This window comes from Falco naumanni, chromosome 3 (assembly GCF_017639655.2).
Source record: "Falco naumanni isolate bFalNau1 chromosome 3, bFalNau1.pat, whole genome shotgun sequence".
Lineage (NCBI taxonomy): Eukaryota > Metazoa > Chordata > Aves > Falconiformes > Falconidae > Falco > Falco naumanni.
In genome coordinates, this window is record NC_054056.1 from 4,312,660 (window position 1) to 4,333,592 (window position 20,933).

Genomic DNA, 20,933 nt, shown 5'->3' on the forward strand with positions numbered 1-20,933 from the left:
GTGAATCTTGTGGATGATGCCTTGAAGTTTGAAGGGTTTTCTGGTGCTTGGACTAGATGAGAGATCTTTCAGCCTAAATTTATTGAGGATTCTAACTGTACTTCAGTGTCTGTGAGTAACTTGAATTCACTGACATTATAACTGCAGCAGATACGCAACTTTGTGGTAAGAGAATACCAGGAATAGAGCGTTGTGTTGGGATTTCAGTGGCCTTTTTCAGTCCTAGTTTTGGCTGCTGGAATGGTCCAGAAGCAGTTGCATGTGTGCCTACAGGTGTGGGGATTTTTATCCTATTTTTTTCTGTCTTGCTGGGAGCTCCGCCGTAACGAGCGATGTGCCATCCCCGACTGAGCACAGCAGTGGTTGGAGGCTCAAAGGTGCCGGTGCAACCTGCGCGGCGTGTTAATGCCACACGAACAAGGCGTTCTAGCCTGGGGTGTTCCTGTCGCCGGCGCTTGCCATCCGTCACTGGGAAGCCTGTGCCTGCCCGTGCCTTCTGCTTGCTCGGGTGGCTGGCTGGGCTGGGACAGCAGATGGCTGGGGGAGAGAAAAGCTGGCGTGTGTATTTGTCTGACTTTGTCTTTCAAGTTTTATGAGTTAGAGGCTGCGGGTTTCAGCTCTGCTGAGAAGACCTGATAGCACAAGTTCCCGAGTCCTGAACGGGTCTAAAAGCTGAAGGGTCCTCCCCAGCAGCCCTGCAGCGCCATCCTGCCCTTTCCTTAGGTGCCAGCGACCCATCACACTTAACTCCTGCTCTCACCTGTGTTAAATTTCAGTTCGGAAGGTTTTTTTTTTTCAAATATTTGTAATGAAAATAAGTGTTCGTGATGTAAAGCCCCAAGCTCCTTGACTAAAGCATCTGAAATGCTCAGTAATACGTGTTGTAAAGTTAACAGGCTTTTCTTAGCAGCTTTCCAAATAAATGCTGAGCTGATGCTGCATGTACATGAGCAGTGAGCTGCCCCGATGCTGGTTAATTCTTGGTTTCCTTTATCTTCCTGCCCATGTTTTCTTTAGATCCCCCTCCTTTAATTGCTCTAACGGCTCCTGCTGCTAAAAGTCAGGTTGTAAAAATGAAGGAACCTGCAGCAAAGTTGAAATCCAGTGTATAACCAGGCAAATGCCCAGGAAACGTCCTTGCTAGGTTTCTGAACAAAGCCTTAAATTTTTACCACTATGGTTTTGGTAACCACATACTTCCTTAAGAAACCAGAGTCAACGAAGACCTGTGAGGCAGGTGTGTGGGAGCTCCACTCCTTTTCTATTAAATACAGTGTTTGTACTCCTAAGTCCTGTTGTCCCGGGATGTTGGGGGTGTTTCTGTGGCTGATGAAGGTGCTGAGATCTACGTGAGGTGGAGACCAGCCTCTCCCCGCTGTGACGTGAGGTTTGCAAAACCCTCTCGGTCGCTGCCTTCCTGCTGGTTTTCCTCCAGCTTGGCTGGCTGTGCGGGTGGGAGGAAGCTTGTGGGAAACACCGGGGGAGGATCCTGCTCAGGAATAAAACAGAAAACTTGGCCAAGAGCATGTGAGGAAAGAGTGTCTTGACAGCGAGAGGCATTACACCGAGAGCTGCCTCCCCAGGGAGGTGGTGGAAACTGTCACTTGGGGTGTTTAGAGCGAGACTAAACAAATCACGAGTAAGTGTACGGTGGGGAATAAGCTGGCACTTGCCAGGGGACACTGGCTGACCTAATAGGATTTTGCGTCCCACAAGGTATTTGTCTTTTAATAATAGTATGTAGTAAAACACATCCTGACAAAAGCAATGGGTGTTTTAAAGCTTTGCTTTGAACTGGGGCTCGTTCTTTTTTTGGTGTACTGCTTTGCGCATTCCAACAAAATCTGGTAACTTGCGTTCTCTTTCCAGCTGATGATGCTTGTGGAGGGACTTTGCGGGGACAGAGCGGAATTATCTCAAGCCCTCATTTTCCTTTGGAGTACGGCAATAACGCGGACTGCACGTGGACTATCCTTGCTGAACCTGGAGACACTATTGCTCTGGTTTTCATGGATTTTCAGCTGGAAGATGGATACGATGTTTTAGAAGTTGCTGGAACGGAGGGATCTTCGCTCTGGTAGGTTGCTGCTGGCCATACTTTGTTGTGGTCTGTACAGTCGTGTCGTACCTGCTGGTGTTTGTGTGCGCAGATCCAGACTTCACAGGGTGTTGGGAGTGAAGAGGGTTTGTGCCAGAATGAGGGTAGTTCCTGGTTATCCCCAGGCAAAGGTTGTTGCTGCCTCCTAATGAAACTCCCTGGGATGCTTTTTATTTGCTTGGTAAACTTTGCAGTGGCTATCGTCTACTTTAAATCATATTCTCTGCAATAAGATTTCAAAGTTTAGCTGGTTAGAAGAAATAAAGAATTAAAAAAACCCCAAACCTCGCCGCGGAAGACGCAATACTTCAAAACCCAGGAAACCCTGCTCAAACCTTGTTTTTCCTGAATTGTTTTCTGATTATTGCTAAATATGTTGCTGACAGGTAGACTTTACTGTTAATGAACTTTGGGCAAATGTTTCTAGAGACGGTTTGTCCTTTAGACAGAAGGCTGCGTATAGAATTTCAATACCTCTATCATCCCGTCGTTAGAGCACTGCTTTCAGAAATATTGCTTTTATGTATAGTAAATGCCACACTGATATTTTTTTTTCCCTCTGGATATAAGAGAGCTACCCAAATGATCAGTGCTGTGTAGTCTGAAGTGAGAGCTTCCAGAAGGAACGTGATGTATTGTTTATGTTGCTTTTATAGCAAAGGACACCTCTGCCTCTAGTCGATCTAGACCCCGTGATCTTCTGCACTGTGGTTGCGCTCAACAAATGGTTAAAAGTCCTAACTAGCAGCAAATGGAAGGGAGTAGTCTTAAACCCAACATCCCTCCAGAAGGGAAGAATTAAGCGTTTGAAATAATTAGGTGTTGCCTGGGATTATCAGCAGGAAGTTAAATTACGATTATTTATGAGGATTGTGTCGCAGCCACAAATAACATTCATTTAAGTGATTTATACTTGCCTGGCAATTATGGGGGAATAGGATTTGAATGTCTAGAACGTATTGATGTGAGAGAACTTGCCATTTACCATGTACCAGTTGTTTACTGTTCCCAGGACCCCTTTGAAAATTAGATGTTGCTGTTTCGTGGAAAAAAACCCTTGTTTATTAGCATGCATTAATATTTTAGGGCACTGTTGGTTTTTAGCCATTACGTACTGCAGTGAGGATCAGTCATCTGTGGTGTGTGGTAAAGATGAATGTCGCTAGTTAAGAAACATTATTCAGCCTGGAGTTGTTGCCACTGCAGCGCTGTGTCTTGTCATATCAAAAATAAAACAATGCCTGTCAGAGTGAACTGCTGGGGAAAAAAAAATTTAATAAACTCCCCATAAATACAGCATGGTAGACCTTTAAAAATGGCAAATGTGTCTTAGAAAATTAAGCCCTTTGACTTTCAGTAGCACACGTACGTGCACATGGATTCTTTTTAAAAAAGGAAATCTAGTAGCTATGGAGTTTTGAAGGTAGCGTGTTTTACAGACACGGGTTTGGGGGCCTTGTCAGAGGGAATAATGATGTATTTGCTTTCCTCCTTCCCCCTTGCCCCCCAGGTGCCCATGTGCTGCATCTTTAATGGTGCCTTTCTTCCAAATGGATTTTCAGTGGGAGTTGGATGAACTCTGCGAGCTGTAGCAGCAGTGGACTCCCGTTTGAATCGGCTGGTGGAGCAGCCCAGGCGAGCTGCGCTGTGTTAATGAGTGAAACAGGTCACAAACATGCGTTGCAGCCAGAAGAAGCTGTTCCTGCCTTTCGAGGTTCATCCTGCATTTTATAGTCCCATGAAATACACATGGGCGAGATAAACACGGCAGTCAATTCAAAGGGATCTCATTTAGTATTCTTGAGAAGGAAACTTTTCAGTCCCGTAAGCAGAATTACAAAGAGTCTTGTTTTGAATTGCATTTTTCAAAGCCAGCCTTCACAACTCAAAGCTTGATAATTAAATTCAGATGACTCATTTTTCCCATTTTTTAATAATTTTTGCCCGTAGGGGGAAAAAAGTGGAGCTCCTATCTCCTCTTTAAACATGTTGATATGATTCAGCTTGAAAATATAGCTAAACCCCTCCCCCACCCCCCACCCCCCCAAAACCTAGTTTTAATTATTTGTAATGTGGCAGAGAGACTAATGGCCAAATAAACCATTCTATTGAAGTATCTTGCAGCTAAATATTTTATTTCCTAAGCATTATAAATAGTTTTAATCTTGTCCAGAGATGTACTCCAAAAAAAACCAAACCCAACCAAAACTAAATTTCATCTGGAGACTAATTCATATGTATTTTCAAGCTATGGAATGTTGTCTAACGGTGGTGTTTACGAGACCAGAGCAGCAGTACAGCTCGGCGCAGCAAGCAGGCTTACTAAAAATCTCCTGTGTTGTCATTTACCCTCCCCTCTTTAAAAATAGATGCTGCTTTGCTTTTTTACGAGCCGGCTTCCCTTAACCCTCCTGCCTTGGGCGGTCGCCCCGGCTGCATCGGCCGTGCTGCACACTGATCTCGGCGCGCACAACTGCTCCCTGGGGGGATCCCCTGACGGGTTGCGTTTGGTCCTTGACCTGTTGGATGCGAATCCTGCGGTAAAGTCTTGAAAGGGAAAGGGCATCGCAGGTCTAAGCATCCATACGTCAAGCCGAGCAATAGAGCTGAGTAGCTATTTGAGACGTATTAATAAAATAACACATTTACAGCTCTTCTAACCGCTATCGCGGTTTCTCTCAGGAGAGCTTGGGCCTAGATTTCCTTGACAGGTGAGAAATAAAACTCTACTGAGCGGAGAAGAGGAAGGGAAAAAAAGTAGCAGTGTGAAAAAGAGCCTGTCAGATTGGAAAGGACAATGGGGGGGTCCTCCAGGCTAAAAAGGAAAATGGGAAGGATGGCAGTAGCTGCCCTGTTCTCCTCGGAGGTTAGCTGGAGTGGCCATCCTTATCACATCCGTATCACATCCCTTCTTTACAAGGATGCACTGGAACAGGAGCAGGATACGGAGTAACGTGGTCTCTTGCATCGTTATCCCCAGACTTTTTCTTGTCTTCAAGGCTTGGGGTTCTTTCCCCCCTTATTTTCTACTAGCTCTGAGGGATCTGAAAGAATTAAGGGAATTCTTCTCTATAATTACATGTAAAAGAAGAAAACCCCTGCAAGCAGCTTGGGCTGCAGCCCTTAAGGGGACTGAGCTCTGCTGATCATGCGCTTTGTGTGAGCGTCTGCTCAGAGCAGACTAAATCCCTTGGCTAACACTTCTCAGGAATATCTGCTGATTATGGCCGTCGTGGTGCCCGCTTTAAAGCTTTTTTCGATGGCAAGCATCCCCGTGGGTGCTCAGCTACGCTGAAAATACCGAAGCGTTTCAAGCTGAGCACCTAAACCATCCCAAGACTGTGATGATAAGGAAACCTCCAAGCTGGTCCTGGCCGGCACCGAGCCTGCTCTGGGGCAGATGCCTCCCAGCCTCAGCTTCCCTTTAACAGCTCGGGGGTTGCTCTGAAGCTTTGGGTAGGGCTCCACTTGGGTTAAAATATTGTCTTTGATCCCCTGCCTGTTCTTCCGTGAGTCCTTAGAGAAGTTTCTTGGGGGATGCCTGGGGTGACAGGATGGGGACTCCAGCAGGGGCGGTGGGAGCCTGGGTACCGCAGCTCGGGACTGGTGGCCGTACCCTCCTGTTGTACCTCCAGCATCCGTGTCCCCCCTGAAGGTTTAGAGGAAGGAGCAGCGTGCGGTGCAGCAGTTGCGTGGCTGCGCTCTGAGCACGCTTCAGAGGGGGTAACTTTTTACTTCGCCTGTGGTGGAAGAGGTCTGGATGTCCCGTGTTTGTGCCTGGCTGCTGCAGTTCAAGTACATGCAGACAATGAAAATGGGGTTGTCTGTCTCTTGCACTTGTTTCTGTCATCTGTTTAGATCTCACCTAGCTGGTCTGGGACCTGTATCTAATATTAGGTGTAATGACTTGGATTACAATTATTAAAGCATTATGGTGCTGTTGTCAGAGAAGGTGGTGATGGAGGGGATGACTAATAATCCAATTTATTTGTGTGTGTTTACGGGGATTGACCAAGATCAAGTGTGCATTTTGCTGGGTATGGTGCCGATATTTCGCAAAGAAGGTTTTTGCAGCCATTCCAATACAGCTGAAACAGGCAGGATAGGTAAAGATCAAAGCCTAGTTCACAGGCTATGCAGAGCTGCCTGCAACAAAGTTCCTCTAGAGCAAGGATCTTCAAAGTTGTGGAAACGCAGGAAGACAGTCTAATATTTGCCGTATAAAAAGTTTATTTTATGCTGTTGATTTGGAAGACCAGGCGATAGTGGAGATGCTGTAAGCTTCAGCCCATCTGCTGGCCGGGTCAGTGGCTAGCGATAGCCTTTCCCCCCAGATGATGTGTGGCGCTCCATGGCTGTTCGTTCCACTGATGAAACTAGAAACCTCTGCTCCTGCCAGATGAATTAATTCTATGAGATAAATCTTAACAAGTATCTCGTTTGTCTGTGACAGCCTGTCTGGCATGTTTTGAAGTTCATTAGATGTTTCTAATTTTCCGATGGGAAGTTTACTTTGAGGTGCAGATGACTTCTTTAATAATGAAGCTTTTCAAATCTTTCATAGCTATGTTGTGTTTTGCAGCTGTGTATGGTAGATTATCAGAATCCAAATTGGTCAGAGGGACTGGGATTTTCGTTGGGAAAGGTGCTCCTGTTGCTGTTACATAGTCATGTGGTGTTTTTTCAGATCAAAAAATACTTCAGTATGTGAAGGGTCAGAACCTTTTTGAGTTGTTCTTTAGCCTTGTATTAGGTTCTAGTGTAGCAATTAACCTCTTGCCCTCCGTAACCTTATTTCACGTAATCTTTTTGCTTGAACCAGGCTGCAACAGAACGTTACCTGCCAAAACACCTCATAGTCCTGCACTGAGAAGTTGCATGTTGACCTGGGAATATGATTTGCTTTTGTATTCCTTCGTTTGCCACTAGGTCCTTGGGTTTCTGTCCAAATGTTGAGCCTGCTTAGCCTGACCTATAAAATCCCACCCTAACTTGGGAATGGAAAGTGCTACGGCTGCTTTTCGATTTCCTCGGAGCAATCCAGGCTGTGTCCACCCTTCTGAATGACAAACCAGTAAATGGTGCATTTCCTCTTAAACTTAATTAGGTTTCTTTATTGCAACTTTTACTGAATGTGGCTACATTTTTTTTAAAAAATTCACATGCTTATCTTCAAAAGAAATGAAGCTGCCACCCACTCCCTTATTTATTTATTATTATTATTTTTAAATCGGGTTCACGGACCTTTAGAAACTGCTTTCTCCTCAACTTCCTTAATTCTGTATTTTGTTCCGAGAGGACATGAGCACATACTGAATTGCTGTATTAATGCAGAGTCTTGGGTTGGTGGTATCTTTCTTCCCGATGATCCTTCTCTTGACTTAATTATTCCACGTTCTGGAACACAAGTCTTATTTCAGCAGGGGGGGGGGTTGCATCATCTGTCAAGTTGCCCCTCTGCTGCCCTCCCACTCTTTGAGCCTTCCCCAGTCCTTTCCCCCGTGAAACATTTCCCCCCTTCCTGTTAATAATCCCATGCGAAGCAAATGCCGTGGGAGAAGCAAGGCTGCAAGTAACTGCCAAATCGATGGAGTTTATTCCTGTCTGAATGGTTCCTCCTCTTCAGTGTCTCATCTTCATTTTGCCTTTTCAGCCTTGGAGCTCTGTTTTGCATGTCTGTCTTGCACAGATGTTTTCCCTCTCCTCCTTAGAGCTGTTTTTGCACTGAGTTTTGGTAGAATTTGGGATTAGCTTTGTCTCTCGGTTTCCTAGAAGTGAGGGAGCATGCCTTAATGTGTACGTGTGTGCTATTTGGCATTACTTTTCTAGCACAACTGTGCCTGATGTGAAGGCAACGCAGGCATCTTGCTCTGCTTCAGCTCTCCTGGAAGGAGAACTGAGGACCTCTGAGTTCAAGGTTCCTCTGGTTAATTCTGCAATATCTTCTTTTCTGGAGCTGAGCCCAGGGGAGAACCCTTTTGGACATCAGCCCTTTCTGGAAAAGGATTTCCTAAGTTTTCTCTTGCTGCGTTTCTGTGGGGAGTTGAGTTAGAGGGAAGGATGGTTGGGAGAGTCACCTGTTTCAGCAGCTCCTCTTAACTGACTTCATTTCTTTCCTTGTCATTATCTGCAGTTGACCCTTCCCTCCTCACTAGCCTTGGCCACCTGCTGAGTGGTTTCTAATACTCATTAAAGTTCTCCTGTATGAGGTCGGCTTTGTGCTTCCCTCTTGATGCCAGTTATTTTGCGCCACCGGCCAGGCTAATCTGTTCGCACATCTTCTGCTCTACCCTTAAGAGATGAGAGTACCGGCGTCCTTGAAGGTGGCTGGTTCAGATGATGATAATGTTGGTGGTGAAAAACTCTTCCCTTTATGTGCTTCTAATGAACCAACCTATTTTCTTTATATCAAAGCATCTTCTGATCCTTGGGTAGCTGTTGCGGAGCTTTCAGCCTGTATTTTCATCTCAGACCTCAGTCGGCGCCTGCTGAAGTCGAGGGGCAGGCTTTGGCCGCAGAGGGCTGCCGAGTCAGGCTTGGCGCGTTGGCACTCGCTGCCGTGCGTTCTTCTGGCTGTATTGCGGCTCGGGAGCCCTGGGTCTCCCGCTGACCTCGCTGCCGCTCACACCGGTGCTGCTCGCGCTCCAGGTTAGTGCTGGTTGCGTGGTCCGTGGGTGCCGGCTGGGGTGAAACTCCGATGCCCCCGACCCACGTGGGAGCCTGGAAGGGGTCCTCCCCCCTGCTCCCCTGCAGCTGCCTGGTTCTTTGCAGTGGTTCTGTAGAACAGATTGCCTGGTGGCTGCTTTAAAATGATTTTCAGCTCACACTTGCCACTTTTTGAATTCTTTCCAGTCAGTAATTGCTTTTATTTGCAAGTTGACAAGCATTATCCTGCCCTGGTGCATGCGTGAGGCTGAAGGCTTGAAGATTATTGTGTGTCTTGAAATAACTTATTCCATGGCTAGTTAAAGCCTAGATAATGCAAGTGTGAAAGTTTTCTTTTCCTGTGCGATTAATTAAGCTTCCTTATTGTAAGAGCTAGTTAACTAATGGATACTTTATCTGTAATGCTTAGATGTTTTTCTTCCACGGTAATGTTTTCCATAGGACAGGGAATGAATAAAAAATGTGTATGAAGTGGCTTTTGAAATACTTATTTAAATGTCAGTTACATCTTTGTTGGGATCTGGCGAATAGCCTTCTGTAGTGACTGGTATGGTTGGGTTTTTTCTTTCTTCCTAAGCATTATAGTGCTTTTAATTGGAAAAATATTCTACAAAGGCTTTAGGCTGCAAAATACTGCTTTGGTGGGAAATAGTCATTGGGAGCCCTCGGTTCCTGGTGGCGGCTGTGAGGGAGAGCTGATTGCTTCCCTCCTGGATGCGAATGATCCGGGAGTGTATTGATGGCTGGTTTGAAGTTAAAGGATTGGTGATGCTTTGTGGTTTCTATAATATATTATTATAGAATATACAATATATAGTATTGCACATTGTCCTAGAGCTCCCTGGCCAGTTGTACCGCAGAAATAACTGGGAAATTCTGGAAGAAAGGGCTAATCAGGGTAGGATGTTAAAAGATGTTCTGTGGTTTGTGTGTGTGTTTCTGGTAGGGAAGGGAAGATCTTGACTGTACCCCGGCTGAGAAGAAGAAGAAGAAGAGTGTGCAGATTACGTTAGCTCTCATCAGCTCAGGACGTAGCTGACAGCAAGACCTTCCCGAGGTCACTCGGCAGCAGAACTCCCCTTCCCTTGCTCCGGCTGCCCGCCCCGCTCCTGGGAGGCGTGAGCTGGGTGCTTCCAAAGGCCTGAGCTGCGCTGCTGCCAGCAGCCTGCCAGGGAGGGAGGCTTCGGTGACAAATTACACCGAAAGGGTCTCACGACCTCTCCCACTCATGTTTCATTCAATAAAACATGATTAGATTTCGTATACCACTTCCTGGCTAATCTTATTTTTCCATGCATTAATATGATTAATTCTGTTTGCTAGATAGTAGAGAGCTTTTCATGAATATTCAGGCTAGCTTTTTAAGCCAAGGAAGAAGATGCTTTTAGGCTGAAAATTACCCTGATCATGTTTTAATTGTCCTTTTTATCCCAATTTGTCCTTTGTTGCTGGTCACCTCTGAGGCAGAGAGAACCCGATGTGGAGGCTCCTGCTCCTCAGGGGATGAGGTGCAGGAAGGCCTGTGGGTGTGTGGAAAATCCTTGAGGGTTACTAAATGAAGAAAGTAATGTTTAGCTATTTCTGTCCTGGATGCAAGCATGCATTGGAAGTAAAAAAGACAGGCTTGTTTGCAAGAGCACTCAATACCTGCAAGCTAAGGATTTTTTTTGAAAGACAGACCTCGTGAAAATTAGTATAACACAACGGGCTGAAAGCTGAAAAAAATATCGGTAATCTCAAGAGTACCTTCTGGATGTAACCCAGAAATCTAAGTGACCATTTAGATTGTAAAATGGTGAATAATACTTCTGTTTGGCAGGGGAAGGAGACTGTACGTAAGTGCAAATGATGTCACAGGTTGTAAAAAGTTGGACACCTGGGGTCCTCTTTGAAACACCGCGTCTCCTCTTCCACTGTTAGAGTGGGACACTGAGCTTCCCCAGGAGAGGCAAGGGTTTGGACGAGTAGGTGTTGGTGGGAATGACGACGGACTTGACTTCAGGGTCCTTCTATGAGATGTCTTTGCCTTTCCATAGCGGTTTTGTTTTTTGTTTTTTTGTGTGTGTTCAGAAAATGGTTCGTGTCATTTTCGGTGCAGGGCTTCGCCGCCGTTGAAGCTGCCGGGGGATGTGCAGGTGCAGCGGGGTCTGCCTGCGCAGAGTATTCCCTCTGTCCTCCACAGCTGCATTTACGTGTCAGAATCCGTCTGCCAGAGCCGGTAATAGTCGTGTTTTACACCGCTCACCCTTATCTACAACTTCCAAGTGCAAGTGCGGAGGCAGCTCTGCAGCTGTTCCCATCCTCTCAGAGGCCTCTTTCTTTGGGGGTTCCTTTGTGGGCCCGTTCAGGGGTGCTTGCTTATATTTACAAGTTGTGTTAAGGAATTTAAGTACTTTGTTTTCAGATGTCACTTGTTTTACGAAACACATTTCAAATGGTCTTTGCCCGCTGGGTTTCCTTCCCGAGGTTCCCTGCAGCTGCTGCTCGTGTGAAGGTGGGGGTTTGCTCACCTGCGTTCAGATTCTGCAGCTGATAGATGCCTTTTGGTGCTGAATTCATCCTTTGTGTTTAATTTTTTTTTTTTTTTTGCATGTCTAATGCTAACATATCTCATTTCCTGTGATTAAACTACAACTCCCTTCTAATTCGCATTACACGCTAATTTATTGAAGCTGGGCAAGAATGGCATTTAGCACGGCTTGTATAAGCTCAAGCCGTGGAGAAGCGTCATTTATTCTGTGGTAATTTTCAGGTCACGGGCATCTCTTCAACCTGATCTTTCCACTTGTCTCTAGAAATATTGAAGTGCATAAAATACAGGGAAGAAATACCTATAGAGAGCCTGCTTTAGGAGACGTTTGTTGGCTGCTGAGAGTAATGCAAAGTACGTGTGTGTTAATTTCTGCTTTTTAGAGAAAGTGTAGCCCTCCAGCAAGATAGGCGGGTGGGATCAGCACCTTCCAGTCGTGACAAATTGCAGCAGGGAAATGTAAGTGGCCCCTGCACGCTCACACTTGAGCAGCTCCACGGTCCTTCCCTGGGTATTCTTAGAAACAGGCTGAGACGGGGAGTAGATGTGAAGGGAGGAAAATTTCAGTGTTTCAAAGATTAGAGGAACACAAATGTGTTTTGTTACACTTGCTCTCAACAGGACAGATTAAATAAAGTGTTACTACAGCCATAGAAATGGATGAACTATTTTGGTGAAGAATGAGAAAGTGTGTTTTCACAGCTGGTCTGTTGTATTTGTTAAAATATATCTCTGTATCTGCGACATGTCTTGACAAATACAATGGAGCACAAAACCCCCATATATATAGTTTTAGGTTAGCCAATCTTTGGCAATTTAATAGCTGTAGTGCAGTCCTGGAGGCCTCTTGTCCTTGAGTAACAACCTTTCAGCAAAAGTGGGAAAAACCAACTTCTGTTCCTGTGATTTGTTTACTGCTGGCCGGACCTGCTGCTCCTTCAAAAAATAAAGATGCTCCGGCCAGGATCAGGAGCGGATGGGATAAGCAGGAGAGCGCAGAGGCTATTTTCCATTCCAGATCCGTGCAATGCTTCTGGGAGCGGGCTGTGCGTGGCGGGGCTCCTGAAGTCAGAAGTGGATTTTCAGAAAGGGAGCTGGAAGCAAAAAGCGTCGGCGAAAGGGCTCCGCGCCGGGTAGCGCAGGATCTGCTCGTGAAGCGCTGTCTGAGGCCGAAGGTGTGGAAACCTGAACTGTGGAAACTCATCCTCAGGGTGAGGTGTTCCTGCCGAGGGTTCAATGGCTCTTCAAGAAGTTAGTCCAAAACCTGGTGCCGAGCTCAGGGGACAAAGAATGAGCTGATAGGCAGAAATGTGAATGATTTCTGTTGTGGGACAGAAGAAGAAAATAATGAATTCTATGAGTTTTCTTGCACCTGGGTTATCTGCGCTTCCCAGTGCTTCCCAGTCCAGTGGTTTCTTTCTGCACAGGGATGGGGTTTGGCACGGGGACGTTTTTCTGTCTCGCATGCTCCTTGATGTTTTCCTGTCTTGCATGCTCCTTGACTCCAGCAGGGGCTGCAAATCTGGTAATATCAGTTATTAAATACAGACACTTAATCTGAAGTATCTTGCCTCTTAACGTCTCCGCTGTCTTGCACGGAGATCTGACCAGCCTTCCCAAAGCCCAGGTGGGGGCAGGAAATGATGTTTCTGGATTCGTGTGGCTACTGTGTTTTGCTGCTGCTTCTTGGTGGCGTTTTGTTTTGTTCATGGCAGGTTGTGATCTTTTCAGCTCCTGCTGAGTTTATTTTTGACAGCCTTGGCTGTTTTACAGTGTGGATGTTTGGATTCTTCTTCACAGGGACCTTTCTTGCGGCTGCATTTGTAGCAGGGATCAGGAAGATGCCAGGGCACCAGTAAATATCAGAGGATTAGTAATAGACAAAATGCTGTCAACAGCCAACATCTAACGACCGTCTCCCTGGGTGCAGCTAGCTGGAGTTTTCCAAGGCTCTGGAAAACTAGAGGCATTACAGTGCTCTGCTGATGTGGTTTTGCTTAAAGGGCGATTCCTGCCTTGTGGAAGTCCAAAAAGGCAAAACGGGAGCAGCTCCCCCCCCCGCGCCGTAGCGATCCACCGACCTGTCTGTGTCAGCAGCGTGTCAGGAGCTGCTTTTCCACCAGAGACCTGAAAACTCGGTCAGCTTTTCCCACGCTTTTAAAATAGGCATTTTTAGTTTGATACTGCCCGGTTGGGGCGCAGGGGGAATACCCATCTCCGCCTGCTTACCTTTGTCTTCATTCTACACTTTCTATATTAATTTTTATAATCATCTCTTAAATGATGGAGCTGCTCAAATTAGCTCTTTTAGTCAGAATTACCTGCATTAAAGATCTCCCTTAAAAAGGCAGGCATAAAAGTAATTAATTGCTTCAATTATAATAATGTGGCTTAGCTTCTGGCTTTCTGTTAGAAAAACCTGTTTTTGATAAGTCAGCTGTTCTTAAAAGGGGGGGGGGGGGAAGTGCTTCAGGCTGGAATCTGGCATGAAGGAATTTTGAAATAAGGTTGTTCGCTCTGTAATGTAACAGAATAAATTAACACCATTGATCCTGGAGCGGTGCCCGGTGCTCCAAACAGCCTGATGGGCAGGGCAGTGCTCTTTTCTTTTTCTTTTTTTTTTTTTTTTTTCCTTCTCCCTCCCCCCATCCAGTCACAGACATTTTGTGTGACTTTAGAAACCAACGGGGTATTTGTTCAAAGCCTCAAAGCCACCCTGGAATTTCTGGAGCCTGGAAGAAAGTCAAAGGGAAAGGAGAATGAAAGGAAAGTCTTGACAGACGTTTCAAAGCCAGCCCATGTGGTGTTGGATGCTGGGTGCTGAGAACTGACTTCGTGTGGGTGGCTGAGGTCCCAGGGGGGTGGTGGCAGCGGGGATGGGTTGACCAAGCACTTAATTCAAGCCTGCTGCCTTTTATCCGAGGAACTTGGGGTGGCTGCTCTTGTTGTGGTTACCGGTGGGCTGTGGGAGGTGGATCCTGACAGTCAGAGCAGCCGGTGTGAAAAGCTCGGGCAGTTCCGTCCGCGCCGCTCGACGTGAGGACGGTCACTGCAGGTGGAGGAAAGCTCACGGTAAAAAAAAACTTCTGGTCTTTTTAAACACAGGTAATGCACGCTGTGATTTCGGCTTCGCCTCCAGTTTAGAAAAGAGAAAGCTTGTCAGCATCTGTATTGTCACATCTCTAAAAATAGACGGTTTTAAAACTGTTTCTGTTTAAGCAGGAAGGTCTGTGTATTGCTGCTCAATATCTGTCTGCCCTGCCCCCACTGCCCGCCAACAAGAAACTTTTAAAAGTAGGAAGGACCTCAAGTACCCATCATCCAAAGCATGTTGTCATTGATTTATTATTTTTTTTAATCTTAGACCTCTTAAGGAACTACAGATTTTTAGCATTAAATTAATATATTGGAATTTTTGTGGGAAGAATAACATGCTCGTTAAATTTCGCAACCCTGGAATGTGTATAGAGCAGAGCTTGCAATTAAAATTAATTTTGAAGCAAGTTAGCGGAAGTTTTGTTAATGTTTAACATCTTTAAGGGTGCCGTTCTTTGTAAAATTTGGACTAATTGAGTCCAAAGGGACGAAATAATAGGTTCTGCATTTGCTGTGGATGTTAGCTCTTGCTTTGCTTTTGGTGCTTTTCCTCTTTCTTTATACAAGTTCTGATTTTAATAAGTTGCCAAAAAAGTAAGTGTTTTGCTTTTTATGCCAAATTATCAAGAAACCATGTTTTGAAATCTCTGAAAGACTGCAAGGAGTTCTTGGTAAGGACTTGATGCTTGCTTACCTCCGCTGACTCCACAGCGTTTGCAGCTGTGACGTTCAGGAGATTTCAAATTGGATGTTTTTAAATTTTCCTTCTAAACATTCCATTAAGACAGCTTGCATCTGGACGTGTAGAAGTCTGGGGTGGACTGGAGGCTGTATCCTGACATCCACCCCGAAGTGCTCATTGTTTCATTAACTGAGACACAAACCAGTCTGAAACATTTGGAATTGTGAACTTCGTGTTTGTTCCTCTCCTAAACATTTTTTTCCCGGGATTCTTTTCTTAAGCATTTTTATAGGTAGCAATAAAAGTAATGGAAGCTATTTCTGAGTATGTGGTTGCCGTAATAAATCTGAGACCAGAAACAGACCTCAGCAGAGCTTTGAAACGCCCTTTGGCTTGCAGGTTAGAAGATGCCGGAGTTTGCAGAGTTAGTGGTTTGTGAGGCTTTTCCCAGCAAAGTCGTATTGAACTGAAGTTTAATACATTCAAGCGAGAATATCTTTAACGGGCTGCAGGCTCTGCCATGCCTCTGACGCTATAAACAACGTAGGGCTTGGAATGGGTTCTTAATGGCACTGTATTGATTGAAAGGGTAGAAAGTTCATCTAAGCTGTGGGTAGTTCTGGTAATTTCTTTGCGAGTTTGAGTGCTGTGTAGCTGTAATTGCTGCACCGAGCTTTGACTTACAAGCAGCAATGCTAATGAACCTGTTACCATACGTTGCTGCTTTGGGTGGTCATGCTGCACGGTGTCTTTGTACCACGTGGTGGGTCAGTCCTTCAGATGCCTTGGCTCGTTTGGCATTGAACTCCTGCGAGGGAGGTGCTCAGGTCCTCCCAAGTCGGTGGGATTTCACAAAACGAAGGGCTGGCTGCAGCCCAGGTTGTTGCTTACCTGCAGCCTGTGCTGGTGCGTGGGGCTGCCCCCGCCTGGGGCAGTGCTCTGCGCTTCCCTGGGAACCCTGACGTTCCTGTCCCCTTGTTTCTCCAGCCTGCTGAGGTCCCTCAGGATGGCAGGGCACCCATCTGGCGTGGCAGCTGCCCCCCAAGTTTTGTGTTGGCCGTGGGCTTGCTGAGCCTGTGCTCCATCCCATCACCCGCATCGCTGACGAAGGTACGGAGCAGTATCGGCCCCACATTAACGGCTGGGTCAAGGTGGATTATTATTATTTTTTTCCCAATAGAAAGTGGACTCAATATCTGCTGCCTTTCTGCTGCCATAGGCTGTTTAATGTCAGACCAAAGCCTGTGTTTCAGGATTTTTTATCTGATGAAACACTTGGAAATACGGAACAATAGGCAGCATGGAGCAGTCAGCTCCGGTGACACGATTCACATCAGTTGAGGAGATTGAGCAGAAAAGATCAGGTTGATCTCCTCGGCGAATCTGGAGGAGGCAGAGGAACTGCAAAGAGCACCTAGAAGGTAGGTTTAAAAAATAAAACATAATGAAGTAAAGCCCACCGGCAGTGCTTTCAAGTAGTCAACAGTTTCTGCAGTTGGAAGACTTCACGTCGCGTTAAGGTCTCGCACGTAGGCTTTTTATTAAAAAAGGGACGTTTTGCCCTTGTAGGTTCTTATTCCACTTCTGGGCAACTTGGCTGCTTGCTCAGGTGTTACAAGCCTCTTCATCTTCCCGAGGAAGCATCTTGATCAGCGCTGCCGGCATCGGCTGCTGGAAGGGACTGGCCCAAGGTCCCGCAGCAAAGCAGGGGCTCGGTCCCACCGAGGACAGAGCTGCTCGGGAATGCAGCGAGGAAGGGTTAATGTGTTTGCTTTGTCTTAGCTGTGTTGGATGCGAGGCTGCATTTCATTCAGCATCGGCATGAAGCTGAGCAGCTACTCTTCATTGATTTCTCCAAGAGTTGGATCATCCTGGGATTCCCCACCTGAAAGCGTAAGCCTGGCTGAAACCAAGTAGGTGGTGTGTCGTTCTCTTCATGCACGTGTAATAGCATCCTCTACTACTAGTAGTATTCATGTGCCCAGAAGAGGAATTAATACCTTCATCCCCCTGATCTAGCCAATATGGTGGATCATCCAATAAATTAATTAGAAGTAATAGGCAGTTGTGAGATAACGGCTTTACCATCCCTCTCTCGGTCAAGTCCTCTTTTACAAGTAACCACTGGGACTCTGCAGCTGATGTTTAATTGCCAGTTGCTGTTGAGTAAGTTCTTGGGTGTCTTGTAGGTTCCCAGGTAAGTATTCATATATATATTAATTTACTTAAACTTCAGTGAGTACTTTTTTTATTATTTGCTGTTCTAGGAAGCGTAAAACTTTTTGCGATGGAAGTGATGGAAAATAGACTTTGGCAAATCAAGCAATGTAACTTGCTGGTGGTTGTGGTCTCCTAAACGGTAGTCTGATGAAATATTTATTTTTCATGTAGAAAAAAAGATAATATTTTAACCATATTTTGCACGTCAGTGTTCTGTGGTATTTTATGCATAGTATCACGCCCCTAGAGAATTGCAAGTCTTATCTGTCTGCCCAAATGAACACACCTGCTGTGGTTTTCTGTGAGGTTAGGAAGAGCACAAGCAAATATTTATTTTATCAATCTAAATGATGAATTCTGCGAAAGACAAAATTGGCTCTGTCAAACTGCTGCTCAAATTGCGCTTAGCACCTGCTTTTTTTTGGTAACTATTAGCAAATAAAAGAAGCAGATGGGTTTGCCATTCGGTGGGAGTGGCACGCTTTTGAAGACCTGTTTTATTATCTTCACTGGAATGTGGAATGAAGATTCTGTCTCCCCAAGAACTGCAAGGTCAGCGGGCATCATCTGTGCTGAACACATTCCCTTGGGGTGGGGGGGAATGGGGGAAGCTCTTAAAACTGTAGTAGCCAGCATCCGCAAAGCAGGGCTCTGCTGTGCTAAGCGTTGTACCGGCATGCAGAGGATGAGTTTGTTACTGCAGTGATTTGTGATCTAAATCAAAGTTAACAAGGGTGGCAGGATGTACTGCCTCTCTCTCAAATCTGTACAGATGGGTATGTGCTCTGTAATGCTCAATCTGTGCTTTGTTGTAAGATGGGCTTAAAAGAAGCAAGCTGTTGCTCTCTTTACTACAGTACTGGTAGGTTGTGGTTGTTGTTTTTTTTTTTGGTTTTTTTTTTTTGCTTCTAGAAACTTGGTGTCTTTTTTGGTCACGTTAAAATCGAACTGTGGAGAAAAGCAGTTATTGATTCTGTAAAACAAAAAGATTCTTTGCTAGCCAGTTAACGAGCAAAGAACGCTTCCAGATTTTCGTAGGAGTGTTTAGGCTATAACGTCTCAATTAACTCATGACAGGGCCCTTTCTACAAAGTCTCAAAGTCATAAAGAATTAATCTGTTCCTGACTAAGCAGAGTTTACGGGGAGGTCTCTGCCAGGCTTGCCTGATGTCAGGCTGCCGTGCATTGTTCTATTAAACACACCGAGGGATGCCAGATCTTTCTAGCAGTGCGTCTTTTTAGGGGTGCAAACCACACAAGCCCCAAACAAGTACATTGAAAGGCTCAGCTCCTCACTGCAACGTCTGGAAAGAATTGCGATGTTTTGTTTTCTGGGTTTTGTTTTGCTGTTAGTCCCCACCTGTGTGACACATCCAGTGCATCAGTAAGCTTCTGTGAACACGATTTCTCGTGGTTGTGTTACACAGCAGATAAGGCAAGGGTGTAGAAGTATTGCTGCAGAGAACATCTATTAAATAAATCAGCTATTCAGAAATACTCGTAGTGCTTCCACTACTACTGCTGCAATACAAGAGGTTCTGGACTATGTCTTCTACACACACAGGAGAAAATTGCTGGCGTAAGGAGAGTGAAGGCAAGATCGGGGAGGTAGGATGAAGTGCTGTTGTTCCCATTTAACACGTAAAAGAGGGAATATCTGCAGCGATAGACTTTTCTTGACGTCAGCAGCAGTGTGAGCGTAGCATCCACGTCGTCTTACAAATCCTTTATGCTTCTGTGCTCAGATTACAGAGTGGGTGAGGGTGTGTTTTGTTGGGGTATTTTTACGACAGTGGGGGCATAGTGATATTTTGGCTTCGGGGTTTGCTTGTTTGGTCAGACTTTGAAGTCTGACCCGAGCGTGATGTGTCTGGTACCATGTGTGGAAGTGCCGCTATGGCTGCAGTGTCAGATCCGTGTTTGCTCCTGCTCAGAGCAGAGGGAAGCAGATTCCTGAAGGCTTTGGCTAAAGATCTAACGCTTCTGGCTATTCTCTTCCACTCTGAAATTCAGCCCCTTTGAAGCCCCCCCATCGGGGTGACAGGGAAAGCAAGCCGTGTCCCTCTCTGTCCACTACCCGGATGGATCCACTTAGCTGGCTTGAAGGGAAGGTGGTCCAGCTAATTTTCTCCCGCAGAATTTACGAGGTGTTCTTTACTCATCTTTCCCTCTGCAGTGACAACACAGGTAGCATGGCAATAAAAATTATGTTCCTAGGTCTGTTATAATGTCATTAATACTAGTTTTGAGTACACGAGTGTGCAGAAGCTTGCAGTGAGCCTAAATTGTTCCAATACTGAAAGAAACCATAGGCGTCAGTTGGTTTCTTTGCATGCTTTCACTACAGTGTGGAAAGCAGGTGAAGGAGCCTACCCCATGCCTCTTGGACATCTTACCCCCACGATAACTGTATTAATTCTTCACACCCTTTCTCCATCAGTTGCCCATAGGCTTTTCAAAGACCGTAGCTTCCCTGCTGCTACTGGAAGGCACCACCAAAAGTATCAATTTTTCATTGTTAATGCTCAGCTCTAACAATCATTTCCATCTGTAGTCTATACACCGTTCGCGTGAAATCAGATACAGGTGAAAAACTGCTGATTTCAAGCGTGCCGTTTTCCAGGCTCTCCTGTTCCCTCTCAGTCCAAGATTTCCCGCTGCAGATAACGGGGAATTTATTGTATATTTTGAGCTGGCAGTCAGAGTTGTCCTTCAGCCTCTCAGGCTGCGTGTCAGCCGAAAAGGCTGGCAGAAATAGCCGTAGTGGGGGTTTATTGGCGTGTGTGTTTGCAAAGACGTGTGTGTTTGCAAAGACGTGTGTGTTTGCAAAGACGTGTGTGTTTTGAGGCAGCGCTGCAGGTATTTGAAGACATTCCTCATGAACAGACTGCGATGTGCTAAATTGAGTGGAACCTGTGTGCCAACTTCACAGAGCATGATTTTGCTTGAATGCCAGTTGTTTATGAAGTATGCAGGTTGAGGAATGGAAGACACAAAGATGTCATTAAAAGTATAATTGGATGGGTAATATTGGACCTTTTTGATGCGTCTTTTTTTAACCACTTCGGATTTGTAATGTGCCAAAAATAGGTGCACAGTCTGCTGTGACCATCACTAGTGCAGCTGGGAATAGATTTTAATTGATGGATGCTGTCAAGATGTTAGCGGCCAATGCAGTCATGAGAACCATTAAAATGATATTTCTTGTCACCGCTCACTTAAACACTCCGCTACCAAGTCATAGCAGAGGTGTTTTTTTTGGTTTTTTTTTTTTTTACTTAATGCTGTCAGCATTTGTACTGATCGCTTACTAGGGGGTGTATCCTGGGTGTTTTAAGTTTCCCAGCAGTGAGAGCTGCTGACCACCAACTTCATCTCCAGGTATTACAGTAGATGGTGCTAAGACCCTGACAAAACCCAGGCTGTGGACTAAGGGGCAAGCACATCTTTGGAGTCTAGTTTGCTTGTGACTTTCTGAGCTGCAGCGTTCCCCTTGCTGTGCACAGGAGGTAGGAAGGTGGCATTTAACGACGGCTCTCTGGTGTGGTGTGCTCCGTCATGGGTAATGTGGAAATGTTCGGGAGTGCTGCTTTCGTTGAGTCTTTCACTGTTTCCTTTTGCATGTGTGCAGTATGTATGGT

At 45.6% G+C, this 20,933-nt stretch overlaps 1 protein-coding gene across 1 annotated transcript in view; it reads left to right on the forward strand.

Moving 5' to 3' along the window:
• CSMD2 (CUB and Sushi multiple domains 2) overlaps positions 1–20,933 on the forward strand; it is a 306,341-nt gene that overhangs the window by 83,767 nt on the left and 201,641 nt on the right. The window contains exon 5 of the mRNA XM_040588319.1: positions 1,870–2,077. Within this exon, the coding sequence (XP_040444253.1) occupies positions 1,870–2,077 (208 nt within the window). The remainder of the gene's footprint in view (positions 1–1,869; positions 2,078–20,933) is intronic.